Here is a 20614-nt window from a genome sequence, read left to right on the forward strand (position 1 = left end):
TTGTATTTAAGCCAGCACCCTTGCTGGCAAACAAAATGAGCTTCTCCCATGGCGGCTGCACAGCACTGCAATTATGAAGCGGCAAGGAGCAGCTGATGGCAGCTGGGAGGACGACTCATCAAAGAAGGAGAGCCGGTCTGCAGCTTCAAGAACAAAACCCTCTTGCAGGCAGGATGGGGGGGGGGAGCAGAGGGGAGCAGCTGGAAGGAGGAAAAATAAGGAAGGGAAAGAGGCAGGAGGCACCACTAGAGAAGCCAGGTCTGCCAGCCCTCACCAGCCATGGTGGAAGTAACTAGGGCAACTCTTTACCTTGCCTTCCAGCAGACTTTCCTTGGGGCTGGAGTGGCAAAACCACATCCTCCCCTGTAATATTTTTCCTGTCCCAGTCCCCGCCCCCCATCTTTTTCTTGTGTAAGCCCCTGCTAAGGCACAACTCTGGAGTGCCACAGAAAAGGTCATTGCCATCTACACAAAGACAAAAGGATTCAGTTGTCTTATGCCTGTACAACTCCCTGTAATGTGACCCTTGGGGCCCTAATAACAGACACCCTGAAGCAACAGCAAATCAGCCTCCCTTTTCCGACATTAAGGTCTGGATTCAACTACCTTGTACCTTTAGTGAAAGCCAGCACAAGGACTCCCATAATGGGGCTTTTCTCTCTCCTTGCCTCGTGCCACCCCCAGGCCTCCCCAAATCTGCTCTGGAAGGTCATGACTGTTAGAAAAACACTGGGGCCTAATTCGAATAGTAGAATGTCTGGCATCTGGTGGGTGTGGCTTTGGTGTTCTGCTCCGGAATTGGCCCCTCCCTTTGTGTGCTCAGTTAAGTTCAGTTAGAGAGACAAACTGTCATTCTTCATTCTTGTCTCATTCCTGCCTTATGATGCTGTTTTAGTTTCCCTCAGATAGTATGTTATTGTGTTACAATTTTCTTTATTATTAAAGCTTTGCTTGACATAAACGTGAGCCGCTTACTTTGCTGAAAGAAAGAAACTCTGCTGAAGAATGGTGGAATATTAAACTGGGTGTGAGGGGATACTTTAATCATCCCACCTTCCACAGCAATGAGAACCCCCAGAACAGCACACGTGGGGAAGGGGAGATCATCCCATTAGAAGAAATTACAGAATTAGCTCCTTAGGCATGAGGCTAAATTCCAGCCAAATTCACTGGGTCCCAGGGACTCCACTTCAACTGTGTCCTAAGTGCATTATTTTCTTAATATGTTTATGGTTCCCACTGAATTCTAAGGGCAAGTAGACTAGCTGTTAGAAGAAGCACAGTTCAGTGATTAAGTCCCCCCACCAACAATTCCTTTACTTTCTACCATGTAGGTGGATGGCGTTCATTTACTTGTATGTCCCAAAAAAAGTGTATGGCACATGTGGCAGTGCTTGTACAAAATGCCCTTGACACTGGACATGGCCTCTGTGGAGAAGGACCCTGCAGTGGTAGAACTGGGCCTCTGTCCACAGCACACAGAAAGACTCTTTGCACCCCTTCATGGGCTCCCACCACACACTCCACCAACCTCTACCACAACCTCTCAGCATGCCTGGCATTTTGATAGTGCCTATAAAATTTAATCACAGGGGTTTTAAAAACAAGCAACCATAATCTCAGTGTTTCCATGCTGATAAAATTACAGAATTAAGAGAGATGCTGCAAATGCCTTCAGAAGCATAGGTTGTATTTTGCCACAAATCTTGTTACTTCTGCGTTGCTCATGCATGATAATCAGTAATCCATAACAGACTGGATGGGAGCCAACCAACTGATGCTCAGCCCAGGAAATCAGAGGCAGTGTTGGTAGGAGGCGGCTCACCTGCACTAGGAGGTTTGATTTAACCTGTTCTGGGTTAAGCCTAAAGCAGAGACAGTGAGTGATGCATAAGCATTTAGCACATGTTCCAAAAGAAGTACAGTATGTTTTTATTTTCTCCAGTGTTTCTGGACTAAGCCCATTATTTGATCGACTTCATGAATTTGTATCTTGCCTTTTAGGAAAACTTTCTTACAATAAAATCAGCTTACAAATCATATTCTAAATTACGCAGCAACATATAGACAAAACAAATGTGCAGCAACATAGAAACATTATAATTATAACCAATAACACACGGTCACAAAACAATTAAACTGCAGCAGCCAGACAGGATATTAAAACATTAAGATTTTTGTTATTATTTATTAGTTGCTTATTGCACAAATGTCTCTGACCGACTTACAGCATATTTTAAAACCTAAGCCCAAGGAAAAAATGCACAGTATTACTACACAAAAACACATACATTATTTTTAAAAAATACACAAACATAGGACCCAACTCCTAGGGACGGTGGGGGCTTCGGCCACCACAATAAAATATTTGAGGGGGCCGGGCCCCCACAAAGTTGATGGGCATTCCCACAGAAATGGTGTGTGCGCACTGTGTTATGTGATTGATTATGCAGGGCAGCATTTATCTGGGCCCGCACAATATTTTATTCAAGTTGGCACTCTTGCACACAAAACAACACTCCCCAATAACAGTAGCAGAATGCTCTGATAGCATGCTAACAGCACGCACAAAAACATGAGATCACAAAATAAATTTGCACCACAGTAACAGCAATCCCATCAAAATCCTTAAGGGTGTACACCTACGGCCTTGGAAGAGAGCCACAGGAGTTTGCTGCTGTCCCCCTCACAGGTGAGGGACGGAGAGGAAAGGGAGATCTGCAGACAGAGCAGAGATCTGTTGCCACTGTGGAAGCCACCAGTGCCCAGCGGAGCCATAAGTACTCCAACTGGGATAGGAGGGGACAAAGGGCATACAGAGCCATGTTTTTGGGGTGGGGGTTAGATGTGCCCACATGACACATCTAAGCCCCTCTTTTTTCCTCCAGCCTTTCAGCCTGGTTAGTTTGAGCACAGCAAGGGTTGGGATCGGTCAGTTCTACTTCTACACACACCCCTTCATCAGACTGGGGTGTAAAATTACAAAAAGGCAGCAGTAAACAAATAAATGTAAATGGCCACTTAAATGTGGTAGACTTGTAAAAATAGTTAAAGGCTATTGGGAAATTATATAGAATGAGATTAAAAAGATGTTCAGGTTGATGATTCCCAAGACACCCAAAGCTTTTCTTATAGGAATCATAGATAATGATGTACCAAAAGAGTTGGTTAACTCATTTATGTATATCATAGCAGCAGCACGAATACTGTATGCCCAAAGATGGAAAGAAGAAGTTCCAACAAAGGAAGAATATGTGGAACAGGCGAGATTAACAGCAAATATTAGAGATCAAAATGACGAGAAACTCCTTTGAGGTCTAGAAACCTTTTATTGAGTATTTAAAGAACTAACTATAGCAAGATGAAATCGCATGCAGGACTTGAAATATGAGCAAGCAACAGCATTAATTACTAAGATAAATAGGTTAAAATTGATGTATTGAATAGTATATGCGAAATATGCAGCATTCAAGAGTAAATATGGAAACCATGGAAGGGGAGAATGGGAAGTCAAAGGATAAAGTAATTTACAGTACATCTTAAAATTTGTAAAGTTTTTTCTTTCTGTGTGAAAAACCAATAAATAAGAGTTAGAAAAAACAAAATAAAATGGGCACTGAGATGGTGTACTTCCCCCAGTGCACAAACACATGCCCCCCCTCCGGGCGCCATGAAGGCACGCTCTGCCGCTGAGTATGAATCACACTGAAGTAAATGGAATCTTAAGTAACTTGCAGTCATCTCTTCCAGATTTCCCCCCATTAAAATCAGTGGATGATTTAAATATGGACTAACAAAAGTGCATGAATATAGTAAGAAATTCATCACATCCATTAAGAAGCATTAGGTGGGGTGTGCGTGTGCATATATGTATTTGATCAAGGTTTTAAAGGTTAATCATCATTAAGGTTGCAGTGTTTAACACTGTTAAAAAGTATTGAGTTCAGTATGGTTTACTTTTGAGTAAACATGTGCAGAACGGTACATGTAAAATGTAAAGGCTGTAAAAATGCTTATAAAGCAAACTAACGCACCCAAAACTGCACATACCACATCCTGAGCTAATTTACTTGCCCATTTACACAACTAAAATAAATAAGATAAAATAAGGCTAGAAGAGATCTGAACAGAATTAAGGCTCTGGAAGTTTACAAATAGGTTCCACTCTTGAAAATGAAATACTCCCCTGTAATCTCTAGTTATTATTAAAATTGTAACATCAGAGGAGTATCCATTGCTCCAAACCTTTAAATGTCTTTCCAAGTTTTTCAAGCTGCTCTTTGAAGAGAACAAAAGAAATAAACAGCAGGATGTGACTCTATCTGACCACATACTGAGTGCATGAGACAATAACATACCTCCACAAAGAGCTCTCCAATACTTTGCCCATATCACTGTGGTAATACTTGGTAAGGATCAGAATCACCTAAAGGAAAACAAATGAATAAGAGAACTAAGGTATTTATGTCAGACAACAAAAATAATAAACAGCAACATGCAATTAAATAAATAAATGTCAAGACTTTGAGTTCTTAAGAGTTATTTTATGTTTACCCTCATCTAAGACTGTCCCACTGAAATCAGGATTCGGTGGTAAAAGTGTTTTTTTAATAATAATGAATAAAACCACAAGCAAACACAAGAACTATGCACATGCTACAATTGAACTAATTTCCGAGCTTATATTTACATAAAAAGGTAAAGGGAAAGTGACCCCTGACCGTTAGGTTCAGTCACAGACAACTCTGGGGTTGCAGTGCTCATCTCGCTTTACTGGTCGAGGGAGCCGACGTTTGTCCGCAGACAGTTTTTCTGGGTCATGTGGCCAGCATGACTAAGCCGCTTCTGGCGAACCAGAGCAGCGCACGGAAATGCCGTTTACCTTCCCGCCAGAGCGGTACCTATTTATCTACTTGCACTTAAGGGTGCTTTCGAACTGCTAGGTTGGCACGACCTTCTGATTGGCAAGCCCTAGGCTCTGTGGACCCACAGCACCACCCGCGTCCCCTTATATTTACATAGCTAACATATATAAGAATTAATGGAAGGTACTCCCATGTCAGTGTGTGTATGTGTATATATATATATATATATATATATATATATATTTGCTTTCGTAGATTTTCACGGGTACAGGAATGCAGGTTTTGGTGTCTTCGGGTATCTTCCCGTGTCTAGGCGACGTTTCGACGAGGTCTCACTCGTCATCTTCAGGCTGGTGCTTTCGGCTTCTTGTTAAGGCACACTAACCTGGAAACTTCCTCTCTGCCCAGAACGTTGGAGGCTATACACCACACCCCCTCAACAGTATTTATAGGAACTCAAACACTGAGATCCTGCTCTGTTCCAGTAACAAGAAGCCGAAAGCACCAGCCTGAAGATGACGAGTGAGACCTCGTCGAAACGTCGCCTAGACACCCCAACTCTTACACGGGAAGATACCCGAAGACACCAAAACCTCCATATATATATATATATATATATTTGCTTTCGTAGATTTTCACGGGTACAGGAATGCAGGTTTTGGTGTCTTCGGGTGTCTTCCCGTGTAAGAGTTGGGGTGTCTAGGCGACGTTTCGACGAGGTCTCACTCGTCATCTTCAGGCTGGTGCTTTCGGCTTCTTGTTACTGGAACAGAGCAGGATCTCAGTGTTTGAGTTCCTATAAATACTGTTGAGGGGGTGTGGTGTATAGCCTCCAACGTTCTGGGCAGAGAGGAAGTTTCCAGGTTAGTGTGCCTTTTCTTCTTTTGTTCATTAATTACTTGAGGGATATCTTGAGTGATTTCTTGAGTGATATTCTGAGTACCACTTAGGCGGGTCATTAGGTGTGGATTAGTTGCTAAAGCTTTCGTGTCTTGACCTCTTGAGCTTGTGAAGAGTTTTTTTCTGAGAAGATGGCTGTACTGCACTTAGTTGTGCTCTGGCTTGGCTTCGTGTATAGGGGCGAGCTGTGGTTTTGTGCCCTGTGCCAGCCAGATCTGTGTAGGGATTGCAGGGGGGTGCAGCATCCGGAGGTGCCACTATGGTTTGGCTACTGGATGGTGTCTGTAATTTATCTGTGGAGAGGGTCTGGGTTTGGGTCTGGTGTGGTTGATTGGAGATGGCGTTCTGTGTGCCTCTGGTTCTGGTGTCGGTTTTTGTGGGGAGGGCTAATTTCCAGATGTCTGGCAGGCGGGACGTGTCGTCACGCTTGTTCATGTTGTGAGGGTGTTTCTCTATCTCGATGGCTTCCATGATTATTCTCTTGTGGTGATGTTCCATGTTAAAGAGCAATTTGGAATCTGCAAAATTAATTTTGTGTCCTGTTTCTTTCATGTGTTGGTAAAGAGAGGAAGTTTTTTCTTCTTTTTTGACGGCATTCTTGTGTTCTGCGATACGTGCATTTATTCGTCTGTTTGTTTGTCCAATGTACGTGGCTGGGCAGACTTTGCAGGGTATTTCATAGTTCCTTTCATAGAAGGAACACCACTCAGACCAATAGTCAGCTCCATAGGCTCACCTCTACAAAATCTCGCTAAATTTCTCGCTAAGCAACTTCAGCCCTATGCAGAATCTATCGCTTCACACGTTACAAACTCCTTCCAGTTCATAGAAACAATAAAGAAGCAAAACCTACATCCCGATGACCTACTTGTGAGCTTCGATGTTGTATCTCTCTTCACACAAGTGCCCATTAATGAAGCCTTGACAGCCATTCAAAACAAATACAATCCCCCCGAATACATCCTGGACCTGACCAACCACTGCCTAACCAACACGTACTTCATCCACAATGGACAAAGATACAAACAGATAGAAGGAGCACCTATGGGATCACCCCTCTCACCGGTCATCGCAAATCTGTACATGGAACACTTTGAAACCAATGCTTTAGACAAGTCAGAACACAAACCCAAACTTTGGCTCAGATATGTTGACGACACCTTTGTAATTTGGCCACACGGGAAGGAAAAACTAGATAGCTTCCTCACACATCTCAACAGCCTACACCCCAAAATACAATTCACTATGGAAATAGAAGCCAATAACCAACTTCCCTTCCTTGACGTCCTAATCTACAAAAAACCTGATGGCTCCCTAGGACACACTATCTACCGGAAAAAAACACACACCAACCGCTACTTACATGCACAATCACACCACCACCCTGCACAAATAAACTCCGTAGCCAAGACTCTCATCTCCAGAACCAAACGCCTGGCTGACAAAGACCACTTGACAACTGAGTTACAGAATCTCTCAAATGTGTTAATCGCCAACGGATACCAGCAAAACAGGGTTACGAAGCTAATCCAAAAAGAAACACCCCCCAAAAACCAAGACACAGAAGAAAACAATGGCATGGCCCTCCTTCCTTATATCAAGGGCACTACAGATAAAATTAGCAAAATCCTCCATAAACACAATATCAAAACAGCCTTTTGCACCAACCAAAAAATAGCCAATATCCTCAGAAACCCCAAAGATAAAATCCAATTAGAAAACCAAGGGGTCTATGAAATACCCTGCAAAGTCTGCCCAGCCACGTACATTGGACAAACAAACAGACGAATAAATGCACGTATCGCAGAACACAAGAATGCCGTCAAAAAAGAAGAAAAAACTTCCTCTCTTTACCAACACATGAAAGAAACAGGACACGAAATTAATTTTGCAGATTCCAAATTGCTCTTTAACATGGAACATCACCACAAGAGAATAATCATGGAAGCCATCGAGATAGAGAAACACCCTCACAACATGAACAAGCGTGACGACACGTCCCGCCTGCCAGACATCTGGAAATTAGCCCTCCCCACAAAAACCGACACCAGAACCAGAGGCACACAGAACGCCATCTCCAATCAACCACACCAGACCCAAACCCAGACCCTCTCCACAGATAAATTACAGACACCATCCAGTAGCCAAACCATAGTGGCACCTCCGGATGCTGCACCCCCCTGCAATCCCTACACAGATCTGGCTGGCACAGGGCACAAAACCACAGCTCGCCCCTATACACGAAGCCAAGCCAGAGCACAACTAAGTGCAGTACAGCCATCTTCTCAGAAAAAAACTCTTCACAAGCTCAAGAGGTCAAGACACGAAAGCTTTAGCAACTAATCCACACCTAATGACCCGCCTAAGTGGTACTCAGAATATCACTCAAGAAATCACTCAAGATATCCCTCAAGTAATTAATGAACAAAAGAAGAAAAGGCACACTAACCTGGAAACTTCCTCTCTGCCCAGAACGTTGGAGGCTATACACCACACCCCCTCAACAGTATTTATAGGAACTCAAACACTGAGATCCTGCTCTGTTCCAGTAACAAGAAGCCGAAAGCACCAGCCTGAAGATGACGAGTGAGACCTCGTCGAAACGTCGCCTAGACACCCCAACTCTTACACGGGAAGACACCCGAAGACACCAAAACCTGCATATATATATATATATATATATATATATATATATATATATATATATCAGCCTAAAAGCAACACACTACTCCACAATTTTTTTGTTTTGAATATGATAAATTATTTCTCTGCTAAATTGAACTTCTGTGAGAGTCTACAATAAATAAATAAATTATATTATTGAAATAAGGTCAGAAATGCATAATGCTCAAAGAAAGAAAAGATTAATTTATTGGTTACTTCATACTACTCAATAATATTACAAAACTATAATTTTAGAACTTTACAGTCCATCTTGGCAAGTGGGCTGTCACTTACTATCACCATCAAATGTGGGCCATATATTTAGTGGTGAAGCTGCATGCTTTGCTACCAGGGGCGGAGAGAAGGCGGGGTGTGGCTGGTGCCCCCCGGGGGGCGTGGCGTGCATCCCAGGGGCGTGGCACGCGTTCTGGGAGCGTGATGCGCTGCCTGTGGGGGCATGGCGCCCGGTGCGCAGGAGGGTGGCAATGTGTGTGTGGGGTGGCACCCTACCGGATGGCACCCTACCGGAATAGTGGTGCCGGTGGCGGTCCGCTCCCTCCGCACTCCTGTTCCGCCGCCAGTGCATATATTATCCACAGGATAATCAGTATTGTGGGAAAAAACCATTGTTTTTAAAGAAGAAGAAGAGTTTGGATTTGATATCCCGCTTTATCACTACCCGAAGGAGTCTCAAAGCGGCTAACATTCTCCTTTCCCTTCCTCCCCCACAACAAACCCTCTGTGAGGTGAGTGGGGCTGAAAGACTCCAAAGAAGTGTGACTGGCCCAAGGTCACCCAGCAGCTGCATGTGGAGGAGCAGGGAAGCGAACCTGGTTCCCCAGATTACGAGACTACCGCTCTTAACCACTACACCACACTGCTGTATTATTTACTGATAATGAAAGCTTTTGAGTGGACGGTTTTTCATTTAAGCAGTTATGGAGCAATCAAGGCCACATCTGCACCAAGCATTACTATATCACTTTAACAGTGGCTTCCCCCAAAGAATCCTGGGAACTGTAGTTTGTTAAGGGTGCCAAGAGCTATTGAGAGACCCATATTCCCCTCACAGAGCTACACTTCCCCAGTTTCCTGTGAAGAGGGATTAAGAGTTTCTTAACAATTCTCAGTGCCCTTAACAAACTATAGTTCCCAGAATTCTTAGGAGGAAACCGTGACTAAAGTGACGCAATAGCACTGCAAATGTATGGTGTGAGAACCTCAGAGCGGCTTATAAAAGACTCCCAGAAAATATTCCAGCCAGGCACTAGACAACACAAGAGACTATTAATTATTATTAGCAATACAGCGGGTTAAGAACTTAATTCGTTCTGGAGGTCCGTTCTTAACCTGAAACTGTTCTTAACCTGAAGCACCACTTTAGATAATGGGGCCTCCCACTGCCGCCGCGCTGCCACAGAACGATTTCTGTTCTCATCCTGAAGCAAAGTTCTTAACCCAAGGTACTATTTCTGGGTTAGCGGAGTCTGCAACCTGAAGCATATGTAACCCGAGGTATCAATGTATCTGGAAAACTCAAGAATCACTTAATAAAGAGTTACAGTTTGAAGCTTTGAATTAGATACCAGTGGCAACTATGGAAAATATGCCTAATCTGTTTGGCTAAATGGATTCTTTAACTGTCCTTATGCCTGGAAGCTGAAACCAGAAACCTCCACCCTAAAACCTCACCAGAACAATGAACCGAGTAGAGGAGCTGTGCAGGACTAGAACAACATGCACATATTCAAATGCCCTATCTAGATAAATCATTTTCTGATTTAATACAATGATTAACAAATTAAGCAAAAGTGACTCTTGCTTGACACAGAGAATAACAGGCTTGAGCAGTTTAAAAAAACAGTTGACAAACACAGGTTTTCAGCAGCAAATATGGTTAGATTGGGGTTTAATGCTGCAGTCTAGTGGATATCTAGGTTAAAGAAAGTAAAGGGAACTGTGTAACACAATGTTTTCCATGAGCTTAGGGCTGACTGGCCCTAGGTAACTCAGTGAGCTAATGGCTGACTGAAGACTTGAACTCAGGTCTCTCCAGTCCTAGTCTGGCACTTTCATCGCACTACACCACAGAAGCTCTCCATTAGAGCAGCCACCACCATCTGCCTATTTTAGTTAGTTGTTTCTCTTCACCTTTCAATCCAGAAGGACCTTCAAGGCAGGACAGGGTGAGACAACCACCTCAGGTGACAGGACCGGCAGGGACAGCAGATTCACCCCCACCAAATGCATCACCTGCTGCTGTCACTGTGGCAGCAACAGTTGCCACACAGTCCTTGGAGGCCAGATCTGCTGCCTCCTGGCAGTCTCCACAATGCCACCTCTACAGCAGCCTCATGGTGAATAGAAGGTGCTTCCGGTCTCCTCCCACCCTTGTTTCTGATGTACATCTTCACTCATCCCTTCTTCCCTGGCAGTGTGTATGTGTGCATCTTGTGGATGGCCTCAGGTGCCAAACTGTCTTGGGCTGGCTCTGCTTCAAGGTAACTTACATAGAATAATAAAATCCAACTGGAGCTGCTTCCATCTCCTCTGACACGTAGCACAGCTCTGGGTGTCATACCCATGCCTCAACACTCGCTGCCGCCACCAATCCTCATTAGGCCGCTGCAGCTGTGCCGCGTCCGCTTTCATCCTACCTTATTCCTCAGACTGCTGGCAACTGGGTGATCAGTTGTCTGGCTGCATGCATTCCACTGGGAATGCAAGCTGCTTTTAAATAATTCTTGTTAAGATGGCCATCAGCTTCAAACAGTCAAAATAAAAGCGATCACCGTTCAATCCAGGGACCCACAAACACGCTGCCTCCTGTGGATCTAGCTGTGTTTCCCCACAAACGTAATCACCAGGAGGGACAACAGGGATAGCTGGATTCCCTTCCTCTCCAGAATTTAGAGGAAGGTACAACAGAGTCCATATATGACAGGCCCTGGACAAGACCAGTAGTTGGTGTCAGGAGATTTCCCTCTAATGTAAGAGCTTCTTTAGCTTCTGGAAGGAGTGATCTGTGAACAGATAGCCCCTCACTAGACCTGTGAATGGTCATATCTCACGTGAGAGACAGAAACAGGAGAAATTAGTTTTAACTCATGTGCTCTGAAACCCAACCTAGGCTGAATTCACACTGCAGTTTATTCAATTACCCTGAGGATTCCTTAATTGCTGCATCATATTATAGCTTTCATATGACATAAAAGCCACTTCTGTAAAACTAATGGGATATAGTGCATGTTTAGCACTTATTTCTGTGTTATTTGATCCCCCTTAACCCAAAAAATAAAGGGGGGCAAAGTTACGAAATTTTGGGCAGTATGTCAGCATAGTGTTCTTTCCTGCTGTTTTCACGGGGGGGGGGGGGATGGGGGCAACAGAAGCATGTGTGAGAAGAAGGCTGGGGGAATAGAAAACTGTCCAAGGTTGTTCATTGTTGTGTCACTCCATGGCCACGGGTGTGAATGAAATTCGGCATGTCATGCTGGTATATTGGTTAAAAATCCACAAATTCATAATACAACAGGTACTGCAGCGTGAAAGAATCATTAGAAAACGGGAGAGAAGTGTTAGCATTATAATCAAGAAAACTAATGCAATATTCTCCACCTCTGAATACACCCTGTGCTCCTGCCCTCTGCCCCAATACCTCCCACCCACCAGAATTTTTAAAAATATCTGTCATATGCCATGTTTGGTAAATTATTATGAAAGTAAATGCTAATGGTAACAAAATGCTCCAAAATTAAGTTCACAATGCTTCTATCATATTAGTGCTCAAAGGAATGACTCCATTGACATGAAGGTAGAAATCCTGCGACCAAGAAGAGTGGTAAAACCTGAAAAACTGCCGATACAGAGTACACAGATATACAGTCCTTTGTAAACCTCAGGTATCTATGTAGCAGGCCACCTGCATTCATGGCTGTGTTTTGGCAAGAGGCATTGAAAAAGCCACAGTCTACCAGCTTATCAATTTATAAGCATAAAATACAATAGATACAGTTTCCTTCTGCAACCATACCAGTAATCAATTTAAATTTTCCTTGACACTTGGCATGGAGCTCAATTTAAAGAGGGAACATACAATTTATTTGTTTCAGTTTCCTAAATCTTCCCTACATCAAACATCCTAAATACTGATAATGTACATTTTTGGTATTCACTGTCACCAATAACCTTTAGTCTAAGTTCTTTCTCTATAGCAGTGGTTATTCAATGAGCTGCATTAATATTTAGTATTTTATACTATTTTTATCACACATTTTTTCTTTATGTGCTGAAATACTAGATTAGAGCTTCCTAAACTGAACTATGCACTGGTGCCAATTAAATTTTGGGCCCAATTCAAATGCTGGTTTTGACCTATAAAGCCTTAAATGGCTCAGAACCAAAATACCTGAAGGACCATCTCTCCCCATATGAACCCGAGTCCTGTGATCATCTTCTGAGGTCCTTCTTCATGCGCCCCCTCCATGAGAGTTTCGGAGGTTGACAACACGAGAACAGGCCTTTTCTGGGGTGGATCCTGTTAGGATATTTCCGTTCCACCTTAAAAGGGAGCAGGCTGTGAGTCACAGAGTCTGCGCATTTCCTGTTCACAGGATGTTTATGTTTTCTGTTGCTTTCATTTTTCTCTCTGTGTCCGGAGACACTGACGCAGGCAGTCATGGTTTTCTTTGTTCTGATCAACGCTGAATAAAACTTGTAAATAATGCTCTCCTGAGTGCAACTTTTGGCTGTGAATTATCTGCTGATAGAGTGTGCATGAGCTCTAGAATGTGGCAAGCTTTTTTCTAGAAACTCATGTTGCTAATTGCTGATACTGCGTGCCTACGGGAGATCGATGGATCGTCCGGCAGACGGCTTGGGGCCATGATGGACTTCATCTCCCTGGCAGTATCCCAACATGTAGGATGCTCTCCCTAGGGAGGCTTGCCTGGCACCTTCGTTACAAAAACTTTCCCCTATAATCAGGCATTTGGCCTTTACTATATGTGGCCTTTTTGAAGAGGGTGGGGTGTTTCTAATGTATTTCTCTGTCCTCTTAGTTTAATGTATTTATGTGGGATTTATTGTTGGTTTCATTGGTCGGTTGGTTGTAAGTTGCTTTGGGTTGCCCTGGGCAGGATAAGGTGACTAGCAAATTTAATAAATATATAGGAACAAAAATAACAACAATTCTCCAGCATCAAAATAAGCTTCATTGTCCCTTTGTCCTTTCCTGTGTAGAATTCAAACTGTGAATATCCAGCTGAGAACATAAGAAGCTTCCCCACATCAAGTCAGACCTTTGGTCCGTCTAGACCAGAGCTTTCCAAACTTTTCATGTTGTTGGCAAACTTTTTAGACGTGCATCATTTTGTGACACAGTAATTCAGTTTTACTAGCAAACCAGAGGTAAACGTATCCCTTTCCAGCCCTGGGAAGAGAGCGGGGAACATTCATGTGACACGCCAACACACTAACGTGTCACACAGTTTGGAAAGCTCTGGTGTAAAGAATCAGTCTCCCCTTCACTGCCAGCAGTCTCTGCTTTTCCTAATTAACTTTTGACACATTATCCCATTTCCTTCTCCCTCATGTGTTGAGTTTTCTCAATTGCAAGCCTGCAGGCAGGGCCAGGTCTATTAATTTTCCATTTGGAATCTGGTACAGTGATAGACATAGTCTAATCCACAGGGGATGGCGTTGAATCTCTTTTAAAGTCACCTAATCTAGGTTGGTTTTTCAATGGGCCCACGGGCAAGAGACAATAATTGCTTTCTCCCCAACCCTACACTCTCCCCAAAGGAAGAGCGCCAAAACCCCTCCTTCGCACTGCACTATAACAAAGCCACCACTTTAGGATTTTAAGTCTGAAACCTTTCTCTCAAAGCCTCCGTCATCCCTTGGCAGCAGTGAAAAGTGGGACAACCGTCTTCAGAAACGGCTGTACTCAGAATTTGCTTCTGTAAAAATGGAAACAATGTCCAAAATACTCACAACTGATAATTATTGTGAAGACAGGTGGAAGAAGGGACTGGTTTTTAAAAGTGGAGCTCACTCTGTATCAACGTTCATAAAGTACAGCATTGGTAATCCCAGTGTTTATTAGCAACGACTATATGGAATATGTTTATTACATGTTTATTATAGAAAGAGAAATTCAAATAAGCATCAAATCAAACGTAAACTATGAAGCTGTAACATAGAACTATTTTTATTTTTATTAAAATATTAAAGATTCAAGGCACAATCTAGATCTCCTCCCAGTGTCAACACAGGTAAAGGATGGGAACCTGAGAGCAAAAAGGTTAGTGGTGGTGAAGAGAGGTTGGAAGGAAAAGGATTTCCAGCACAGGAAAATCCTTTCTCTTCCTTGGCTACAGATGTAAGATTTTCAGAAATGTTGAAGGCACAAAAAATGGAAATGTTGGGAGAGACTGAAACATAAGAAACAAATAACTGCAAATGAGATGCAAACTTACTTTGCGACATTAAGAACATAAACAACATTGTGTATAACTTTGCACATAAAAGCATACTATATGATAGACTAAATGAGTAAAATGGTCTTCATTTTATTGAAACAATAACAGCACATACTAGGCGGAGCTGCTACAGCCAAAGGCTCCTATCTTAGTTGTGAAAATGGGCTGGGGGGGGTACAGAATAAAAGTTGAAAATGGAAACCATCAGCAATGTAATAAACAAAAGGAAATGTCTATTATGTGGATTTAAAAATGGTCTCCTCTCTTTACCATTGGCATTTTCTGGAAAAAGAAGAAAACGTTCAGAATCCTTAACACCTCTTTTTAGTCTAACAACGGGATTGATAAACAGCAATCCCTGTTGCAAACTGCTTCCTGATCTCTGAAAGGAAGGGGGGCACACCCAGTATCAGCCTCTAGTTTAACAGATCACAGGATTAAAGAATGCATGTGTCACCTGCAACAAAATGTTGCAGTACGAAGTGCTTCTGTTCAGGGTTCCAGGCACTTCATTCTATTTCCTCTTCCATTTTCCCTTCCCAAGCAGTCAGTCCTCGTTCCATGGCAACAAAGAATGCTCACTAGACTGGGCATTGGGGGGGTATCCCCCTAAGAGTTACTTAACATATTGTTATGAGTTTTGGAGGGGGGCTCATTCCCCTAAGTTCTTGGGTGGCAGCTCCTCCCCACAGCTCCTAGATTTAGTAAAAGTTAGAATTAATTAAGGTTTGATTAAACTTGGCCAGACAGGGAAACCCCTTGGATTTAGTTTTGCCAGGGGTTGGCAAGGTTTACCGGCCATGGGCCGGATCACTCCCCTGGAGATCGTCCGTGGGCCGGACTGGTGCAGCATGACGTCAGAAATCGCGTCTGCACATGTCCGCGGCGCCAGAAATCACTTCTGCACATACCCAGACGCCAAAAATCGTGCTCCCGCAGAAGCGATTTTCAGTGTCTGGACATGCGCAGATGTGATTTCCGGTATCTGCGCGGGCGGCTCGTGGGCTGGTAAAACCATCTTCGTGGGCTGCATCTGGCCCATGGGCTGCACGTTGCCGACCCCTGAGTTATGCTAAAGAGTCACGGTGGCTAGGCAGAGCTGGCTGGCTGGGCCATTAGCAGGAGACAAAAGCCAGGGGTGGCCATCCAGGAAACCACTGGAAAACAAAGGGGAGTGGTGCCCCTTCTTGGCTGGGTGCTAATGGAAAGAGGAAAATGCAAGGTTTAGGGCTTCAGCTTTGAATGCCGTAGGCTTGGGGAGGTCCTTGGAGTTGGTTGGCAGAGAAAATGAGAAGATGGGGCAGAGGTCCAAGTGAGCTGGGCAGGACTAGCTGGAACAAAGAGACACAGAGGATGGCTTTTTGCCGCCCTTTGAATACAAGGCTACCCTGAATGGGGAAGCCAGACCCCCATAGGATGTGAATACAGTGGTGCCCCGCAAGACGAATGCCTCGCAAGACGGAAAACTCGCTAGACGAAAGAGTTTTCCGTTTTGGAGGTGCTTCGCAAAACGAATTTCCTATGGGCTTGCTTCGCAAGACAACAATGTCTTGCGAGTTCCTGCTGGTTTCCCCCCCCCCCTTTTTCTAAGCCGCTAAGCCGCTTATCAGCTGATCCGATCAGCAGATAAGCCGCTAAAAGCCGCTAATAGCGCTAATCCGTCAATGGGCTTGCTTTGCAAGACGAAAAAACCGCTAGACGAAGAGAATCACAGAACGGATTCTTTTCGTCTTGCGAGGCACCACTGTAATCTGCAATCCCTCCATCTAAGTTCAGGTTGTATATAAACCAAATATCATTTAAAAAACCACCATACAGTAGTCTCTACTGTGCCTCATTTTGGAACTCCCTCCCTGCAGAAGCCAGACTGGCTCCTTCCTTGTCTGGCAGGTGACGATTCCCACAAGAGGAGGTGGACTCGCCTTCCTTGGAGTTTTGTTTTGAAGCAGAGGTTGGATGGCCAACTCTCATGGAAGCTTTAGCCTAGATGCTTGCATTGTGGGGGATTGGACTAGATGACACTTGGACACCTTCCAGCTCTAAGATTCTATGGTTCTATTATTTATATTACTTTCATTTCATTTTTGATCTTAGTTTTTTTTTGGGGGGGGGACTAAGATCATGTCCACTGGGCCCATCACCTCCTGGCAAACAGAAGGGGAAGAAATGGAGGCAGTGAGAGATTTTACTTTCTTGGGCTCCATGATCACTGCAGATGGTGACAGCAGTCACGAAATTAAAAGACGCCTGCTCCTTGGGAGAAAGGCGATGGCAAACCTAGACAGCATCTTAAAAAGCAGAGACATCACATTACCAACAAAGGTCCGTATAGTTAAAGCCATGGTTTTCCCAGTAGTGATGTATGGAAGTGAGAGCTGGACCATAAAGAAGGCTGATCGCCGAAGAATTGATGCTTTTGAATTATGGTGCTGGAGGAGATTCTTGAGAGTCCCATGGACAGCAAGAAGATCAAACCTATCCATTCTGAAGGAAATCAGCCTTGAGTGCTCACTGGAAGGACAGATCCTGAAGTTGAGGCTCCAATACTTTGGCCACCTCATGAGAAGAGAAGACTCCCTGGAAAAGACCCTGATGTTGGGAACGACAGAGGACGAGATGGTTGGACAGTGTTCTCAAAACTAGCAGCATGAGTTTGACCAAATTGCGGGAGGCAGTGGAAGACAGGAGTGCCTGGTGTGCTCTGGTCCAGGGGGTCACAAAGAGTCGGACACGACTAAACAACTAAACAACAACAACATTTCATTTTAGATTTCTATTTTGTATTTTAAATTATATGATTCTGTCATTCTAAGCAGCACCTGGAGTTCATGCTTGGCAATGTCCCAGTCTGCCATCGGTGCTGACTTTGGTGTGATCCTGCCCAAAATCGGTGCTGGTGGTTCTGCCACTTCTCTGCCATCAGCAAATTCTGCGGTTTCACAGCATATTGCCAGCAAGCACTAACAGGAGTGGAAAGGTTAATGCATATGTGCCTATGTGTCAGATAAATATTTTATTGCAGCACCTCTTCTATCCCTTTGAATCTTCCATCACACAAAGATGAAGCAGAAACTGAAGGTAATGAACAAGCTGCTGGCACAGATGTATAACATCATTTCAGCTCCTTAAATTGCTTGTAAGACTGGATACCACCAAAGGATATTCCCAGAGCATTTTTGTAAGCTGGCTACATTGGGGTGGGGGTGGATCACAACAAAATGTCTGAATTTTGAAAATAAAAGAAAAAACACAACCTGGGATTTTAGGAAAGGGAGGCAAGGCTAATCCTTGAGGAGGCATCTGTTGTTTTCCCAAGGAATGCCCTCGGACAGTGCCAAATTTACCTATAAGTTAAACAAGCTGTAGCTTAGGGCCCCACTCTCTTGGGGGTCCCCCAAAAAAATTAAAGGGGAAAAACTGGATGTACATTTCCAAAATATAACATAAAAAACAAATAAAATAAAATAAAACCTAAAATCTAAAGCAACAGGCTTTAGATACCTATTAGGTCGATAAATTACCATATAGCAGCTGGACATATAAAGGGCCCCATTACCTTCAGTAGCTTAGGGCCTCATCAAACTTAAATCCGGCCCTGCCCAAGGATATATGAGAAACACCTGGTATAATCCTGCTTAGGGTCAAACTACTTGTGACAGTAAATGTTGAATTTCCCCAATCACAAATAAAGCAGGAGGAGGGGGTGTAATTTGAAGTACAACAGGGGCATGTGTGGTAGGAATGGTGATTCTTCATCTTCACCTACACAGCCCTAGCCATGTGATTGGGTTAAGTCTGCATTTAAATACACTAGCTTGCCCTTAGTGTTCTTCCATATGTTCAGATAATGTCAAAGAAAAATCCAGCAATTCCACGATTTGTCCTTATTGTCTGTAAGCAGACATCATTCTGTGAGAGGGCAAATGGCTTGTTGGCTGCATGACCTAGGTAGTAGAAAGACTTTATTTATTTGCAACAACTATGCTTTAATTGATGTGAGATTATCAGTGTGCAGATTTGCGACGGAAATACATGGTTTACAAAATGGGAAAATTAATTTAGTTTAAAATCATCATTTCCTTGGTGATTTAAAAATCAGTATCTCCTGAATAGTATGGAAACGAAGAGGAACAAACAAAAGGCAAGCATGAGGGCCGACATATTGGGAAATTTTGGAACAAGAAAGAGACAAATTGAAATTGCAGAGTTTCGAAAAATTAAAGAACAAAGTGAGAGATTGTCTTCATTACTATCAGATAATGGAGGTATATAATTTGGATAAGAAAATTGGCTTCCAGGTGGAAAAGTCAAAATTAGAAACAGAACTGTTAGAACCCAAAACTAAGAATCTGTCAAGAATGTATAACTTGCTGTTGAAATGGAATACACAGGATGAAACGGTCAAATCTGCTATGATTAAATGGGCACAAGACGTTGGACGTAATATTATGTTTGCTGACTGGGAACAGTTATGGACCACAGGTATTACGTTCACGCCATGTAATGCCTTAAGAGAGAATATTATGAAAATGGTATACAGGTGGTACATGACCCCAGTCAAGCTTGCAAAAATCTATCATTTGCCCGATAATAAATATTGGAAATGTAAAGAAAATGAAGGTACATTCTTTCACCTTTGGTGGACGTGCCCAAGGATTAAGGCTTTCTGGGAAATGATATATAATGAATTGAAAAAGGTATTTAAATATACCTTCTTGAAGAAACCAGAGGCCTTTCTCCTGGGCATAGTGGGCCATTTGGTGCCAAAGAAGGATAGAACTTTCTTTACGTATGCTACAGCAGCAGCAAGAATTCTCATTGCAAAGCACTGGAAGACACAAGATTTACCCACTCTGGAAGAATGGCAGATGAAGGTGATGGATTACATGGAATTGGCAGAAATGACTGGCAGAATTCGAGACCAGGGAGAAGAGTCGGTGAAAGAAGACTGGAAGAAATTTAAAGACTATTTACAGAAATATTGTAAAATTAATGAATGCTAGAAGAATGTTGGATAGAAACTAAGTGGTTTCCAGCTGTAATGCTTTAAGAGGTAGGAAAAAAGGTTTGCAAAAGGGTAAAAGCTTAATGGTAAGGATTTGCTGAACTAACAAATTGAAGTGGAATACAAAAAAGGGAGGTATGAGGAGGTCCGGGGAAATAAGTGTAAGGAAGATATGTTATGGAAAATCAATGTGTTTTTTAACTGTTTTTATTTTGTATGTTTCTTTTTATTTTTCATTTTTACTGTTATACTTTAAAAACTTTAATAAATATCTTTTTTTAAAAAAAAAAGGCAAGCATGAGGCAATGGTTCAAACATATTCTTAGTCTCCAAGAACCACCAATCCCCCATGTGGGCATAGGAGGAATCTTCAAGTAAGCCCTGAAGAATCCACTCATTGAGAGCAGTCCCCAAATGCAATGCTAGTGCTGTTCAGAAAAGAGCATTGTGTGTGTATGACCCCCCCCCTTTCACTGCTTTCTGCCCACACCAGCAGAAAACTGGTTAAGGAGATCTGATGCTTATATCTTCTATGGTGGAAGATTATGAAAAAGGGTGGCACCAAACAGTCAAGCAGAAGAGGGCTGGGAGATATATTGATATATCAAGATGTCTGAAATAAGGATGGAACCATGTGGAAGTGAATGAAAACACTTAACAGATCCAAATGGACAATGTTGGCCTTGGTTTCAAGATCT

The 20614-nt window shown here is 43.1% G+C and overlaps 1 protein-coding gene across 1 annotated transcript in view; it reads right to left on the bottom strand.

The window, feature by feature from the left end:
* SORCS2 (sortilin related VPS10 domain containing receptor 2) overlaps positions 1-20614 on the bottom strand; it is a 132539-nt gene that overhangs the window by 109520 nt on the left and 2405 nt on the right. Inside the window, exon 2 of the mRNA XM_081206241.1 lies at positions 4359-4426. Within this exon, the coding sequence (XP_081062367.1) occupies positions 4359-4426 (68 nt within the window). The remainder of the gene's footprint in view (positions 1-4358; positions 4427-20614) is intronic.

This window comes from Podarcis bocagei (assembly GCF_964188305.1).
Source record: "Podarcis bocagei genome assembly, chromosome: 8".
NCBI classification, from domain to species: domain Eukaryota; kingdom Metazoa; phylum Chordata; class Lepidosauria; order Squamata; family Lacertidae; genus Podarcis; species Podarcis bocagei.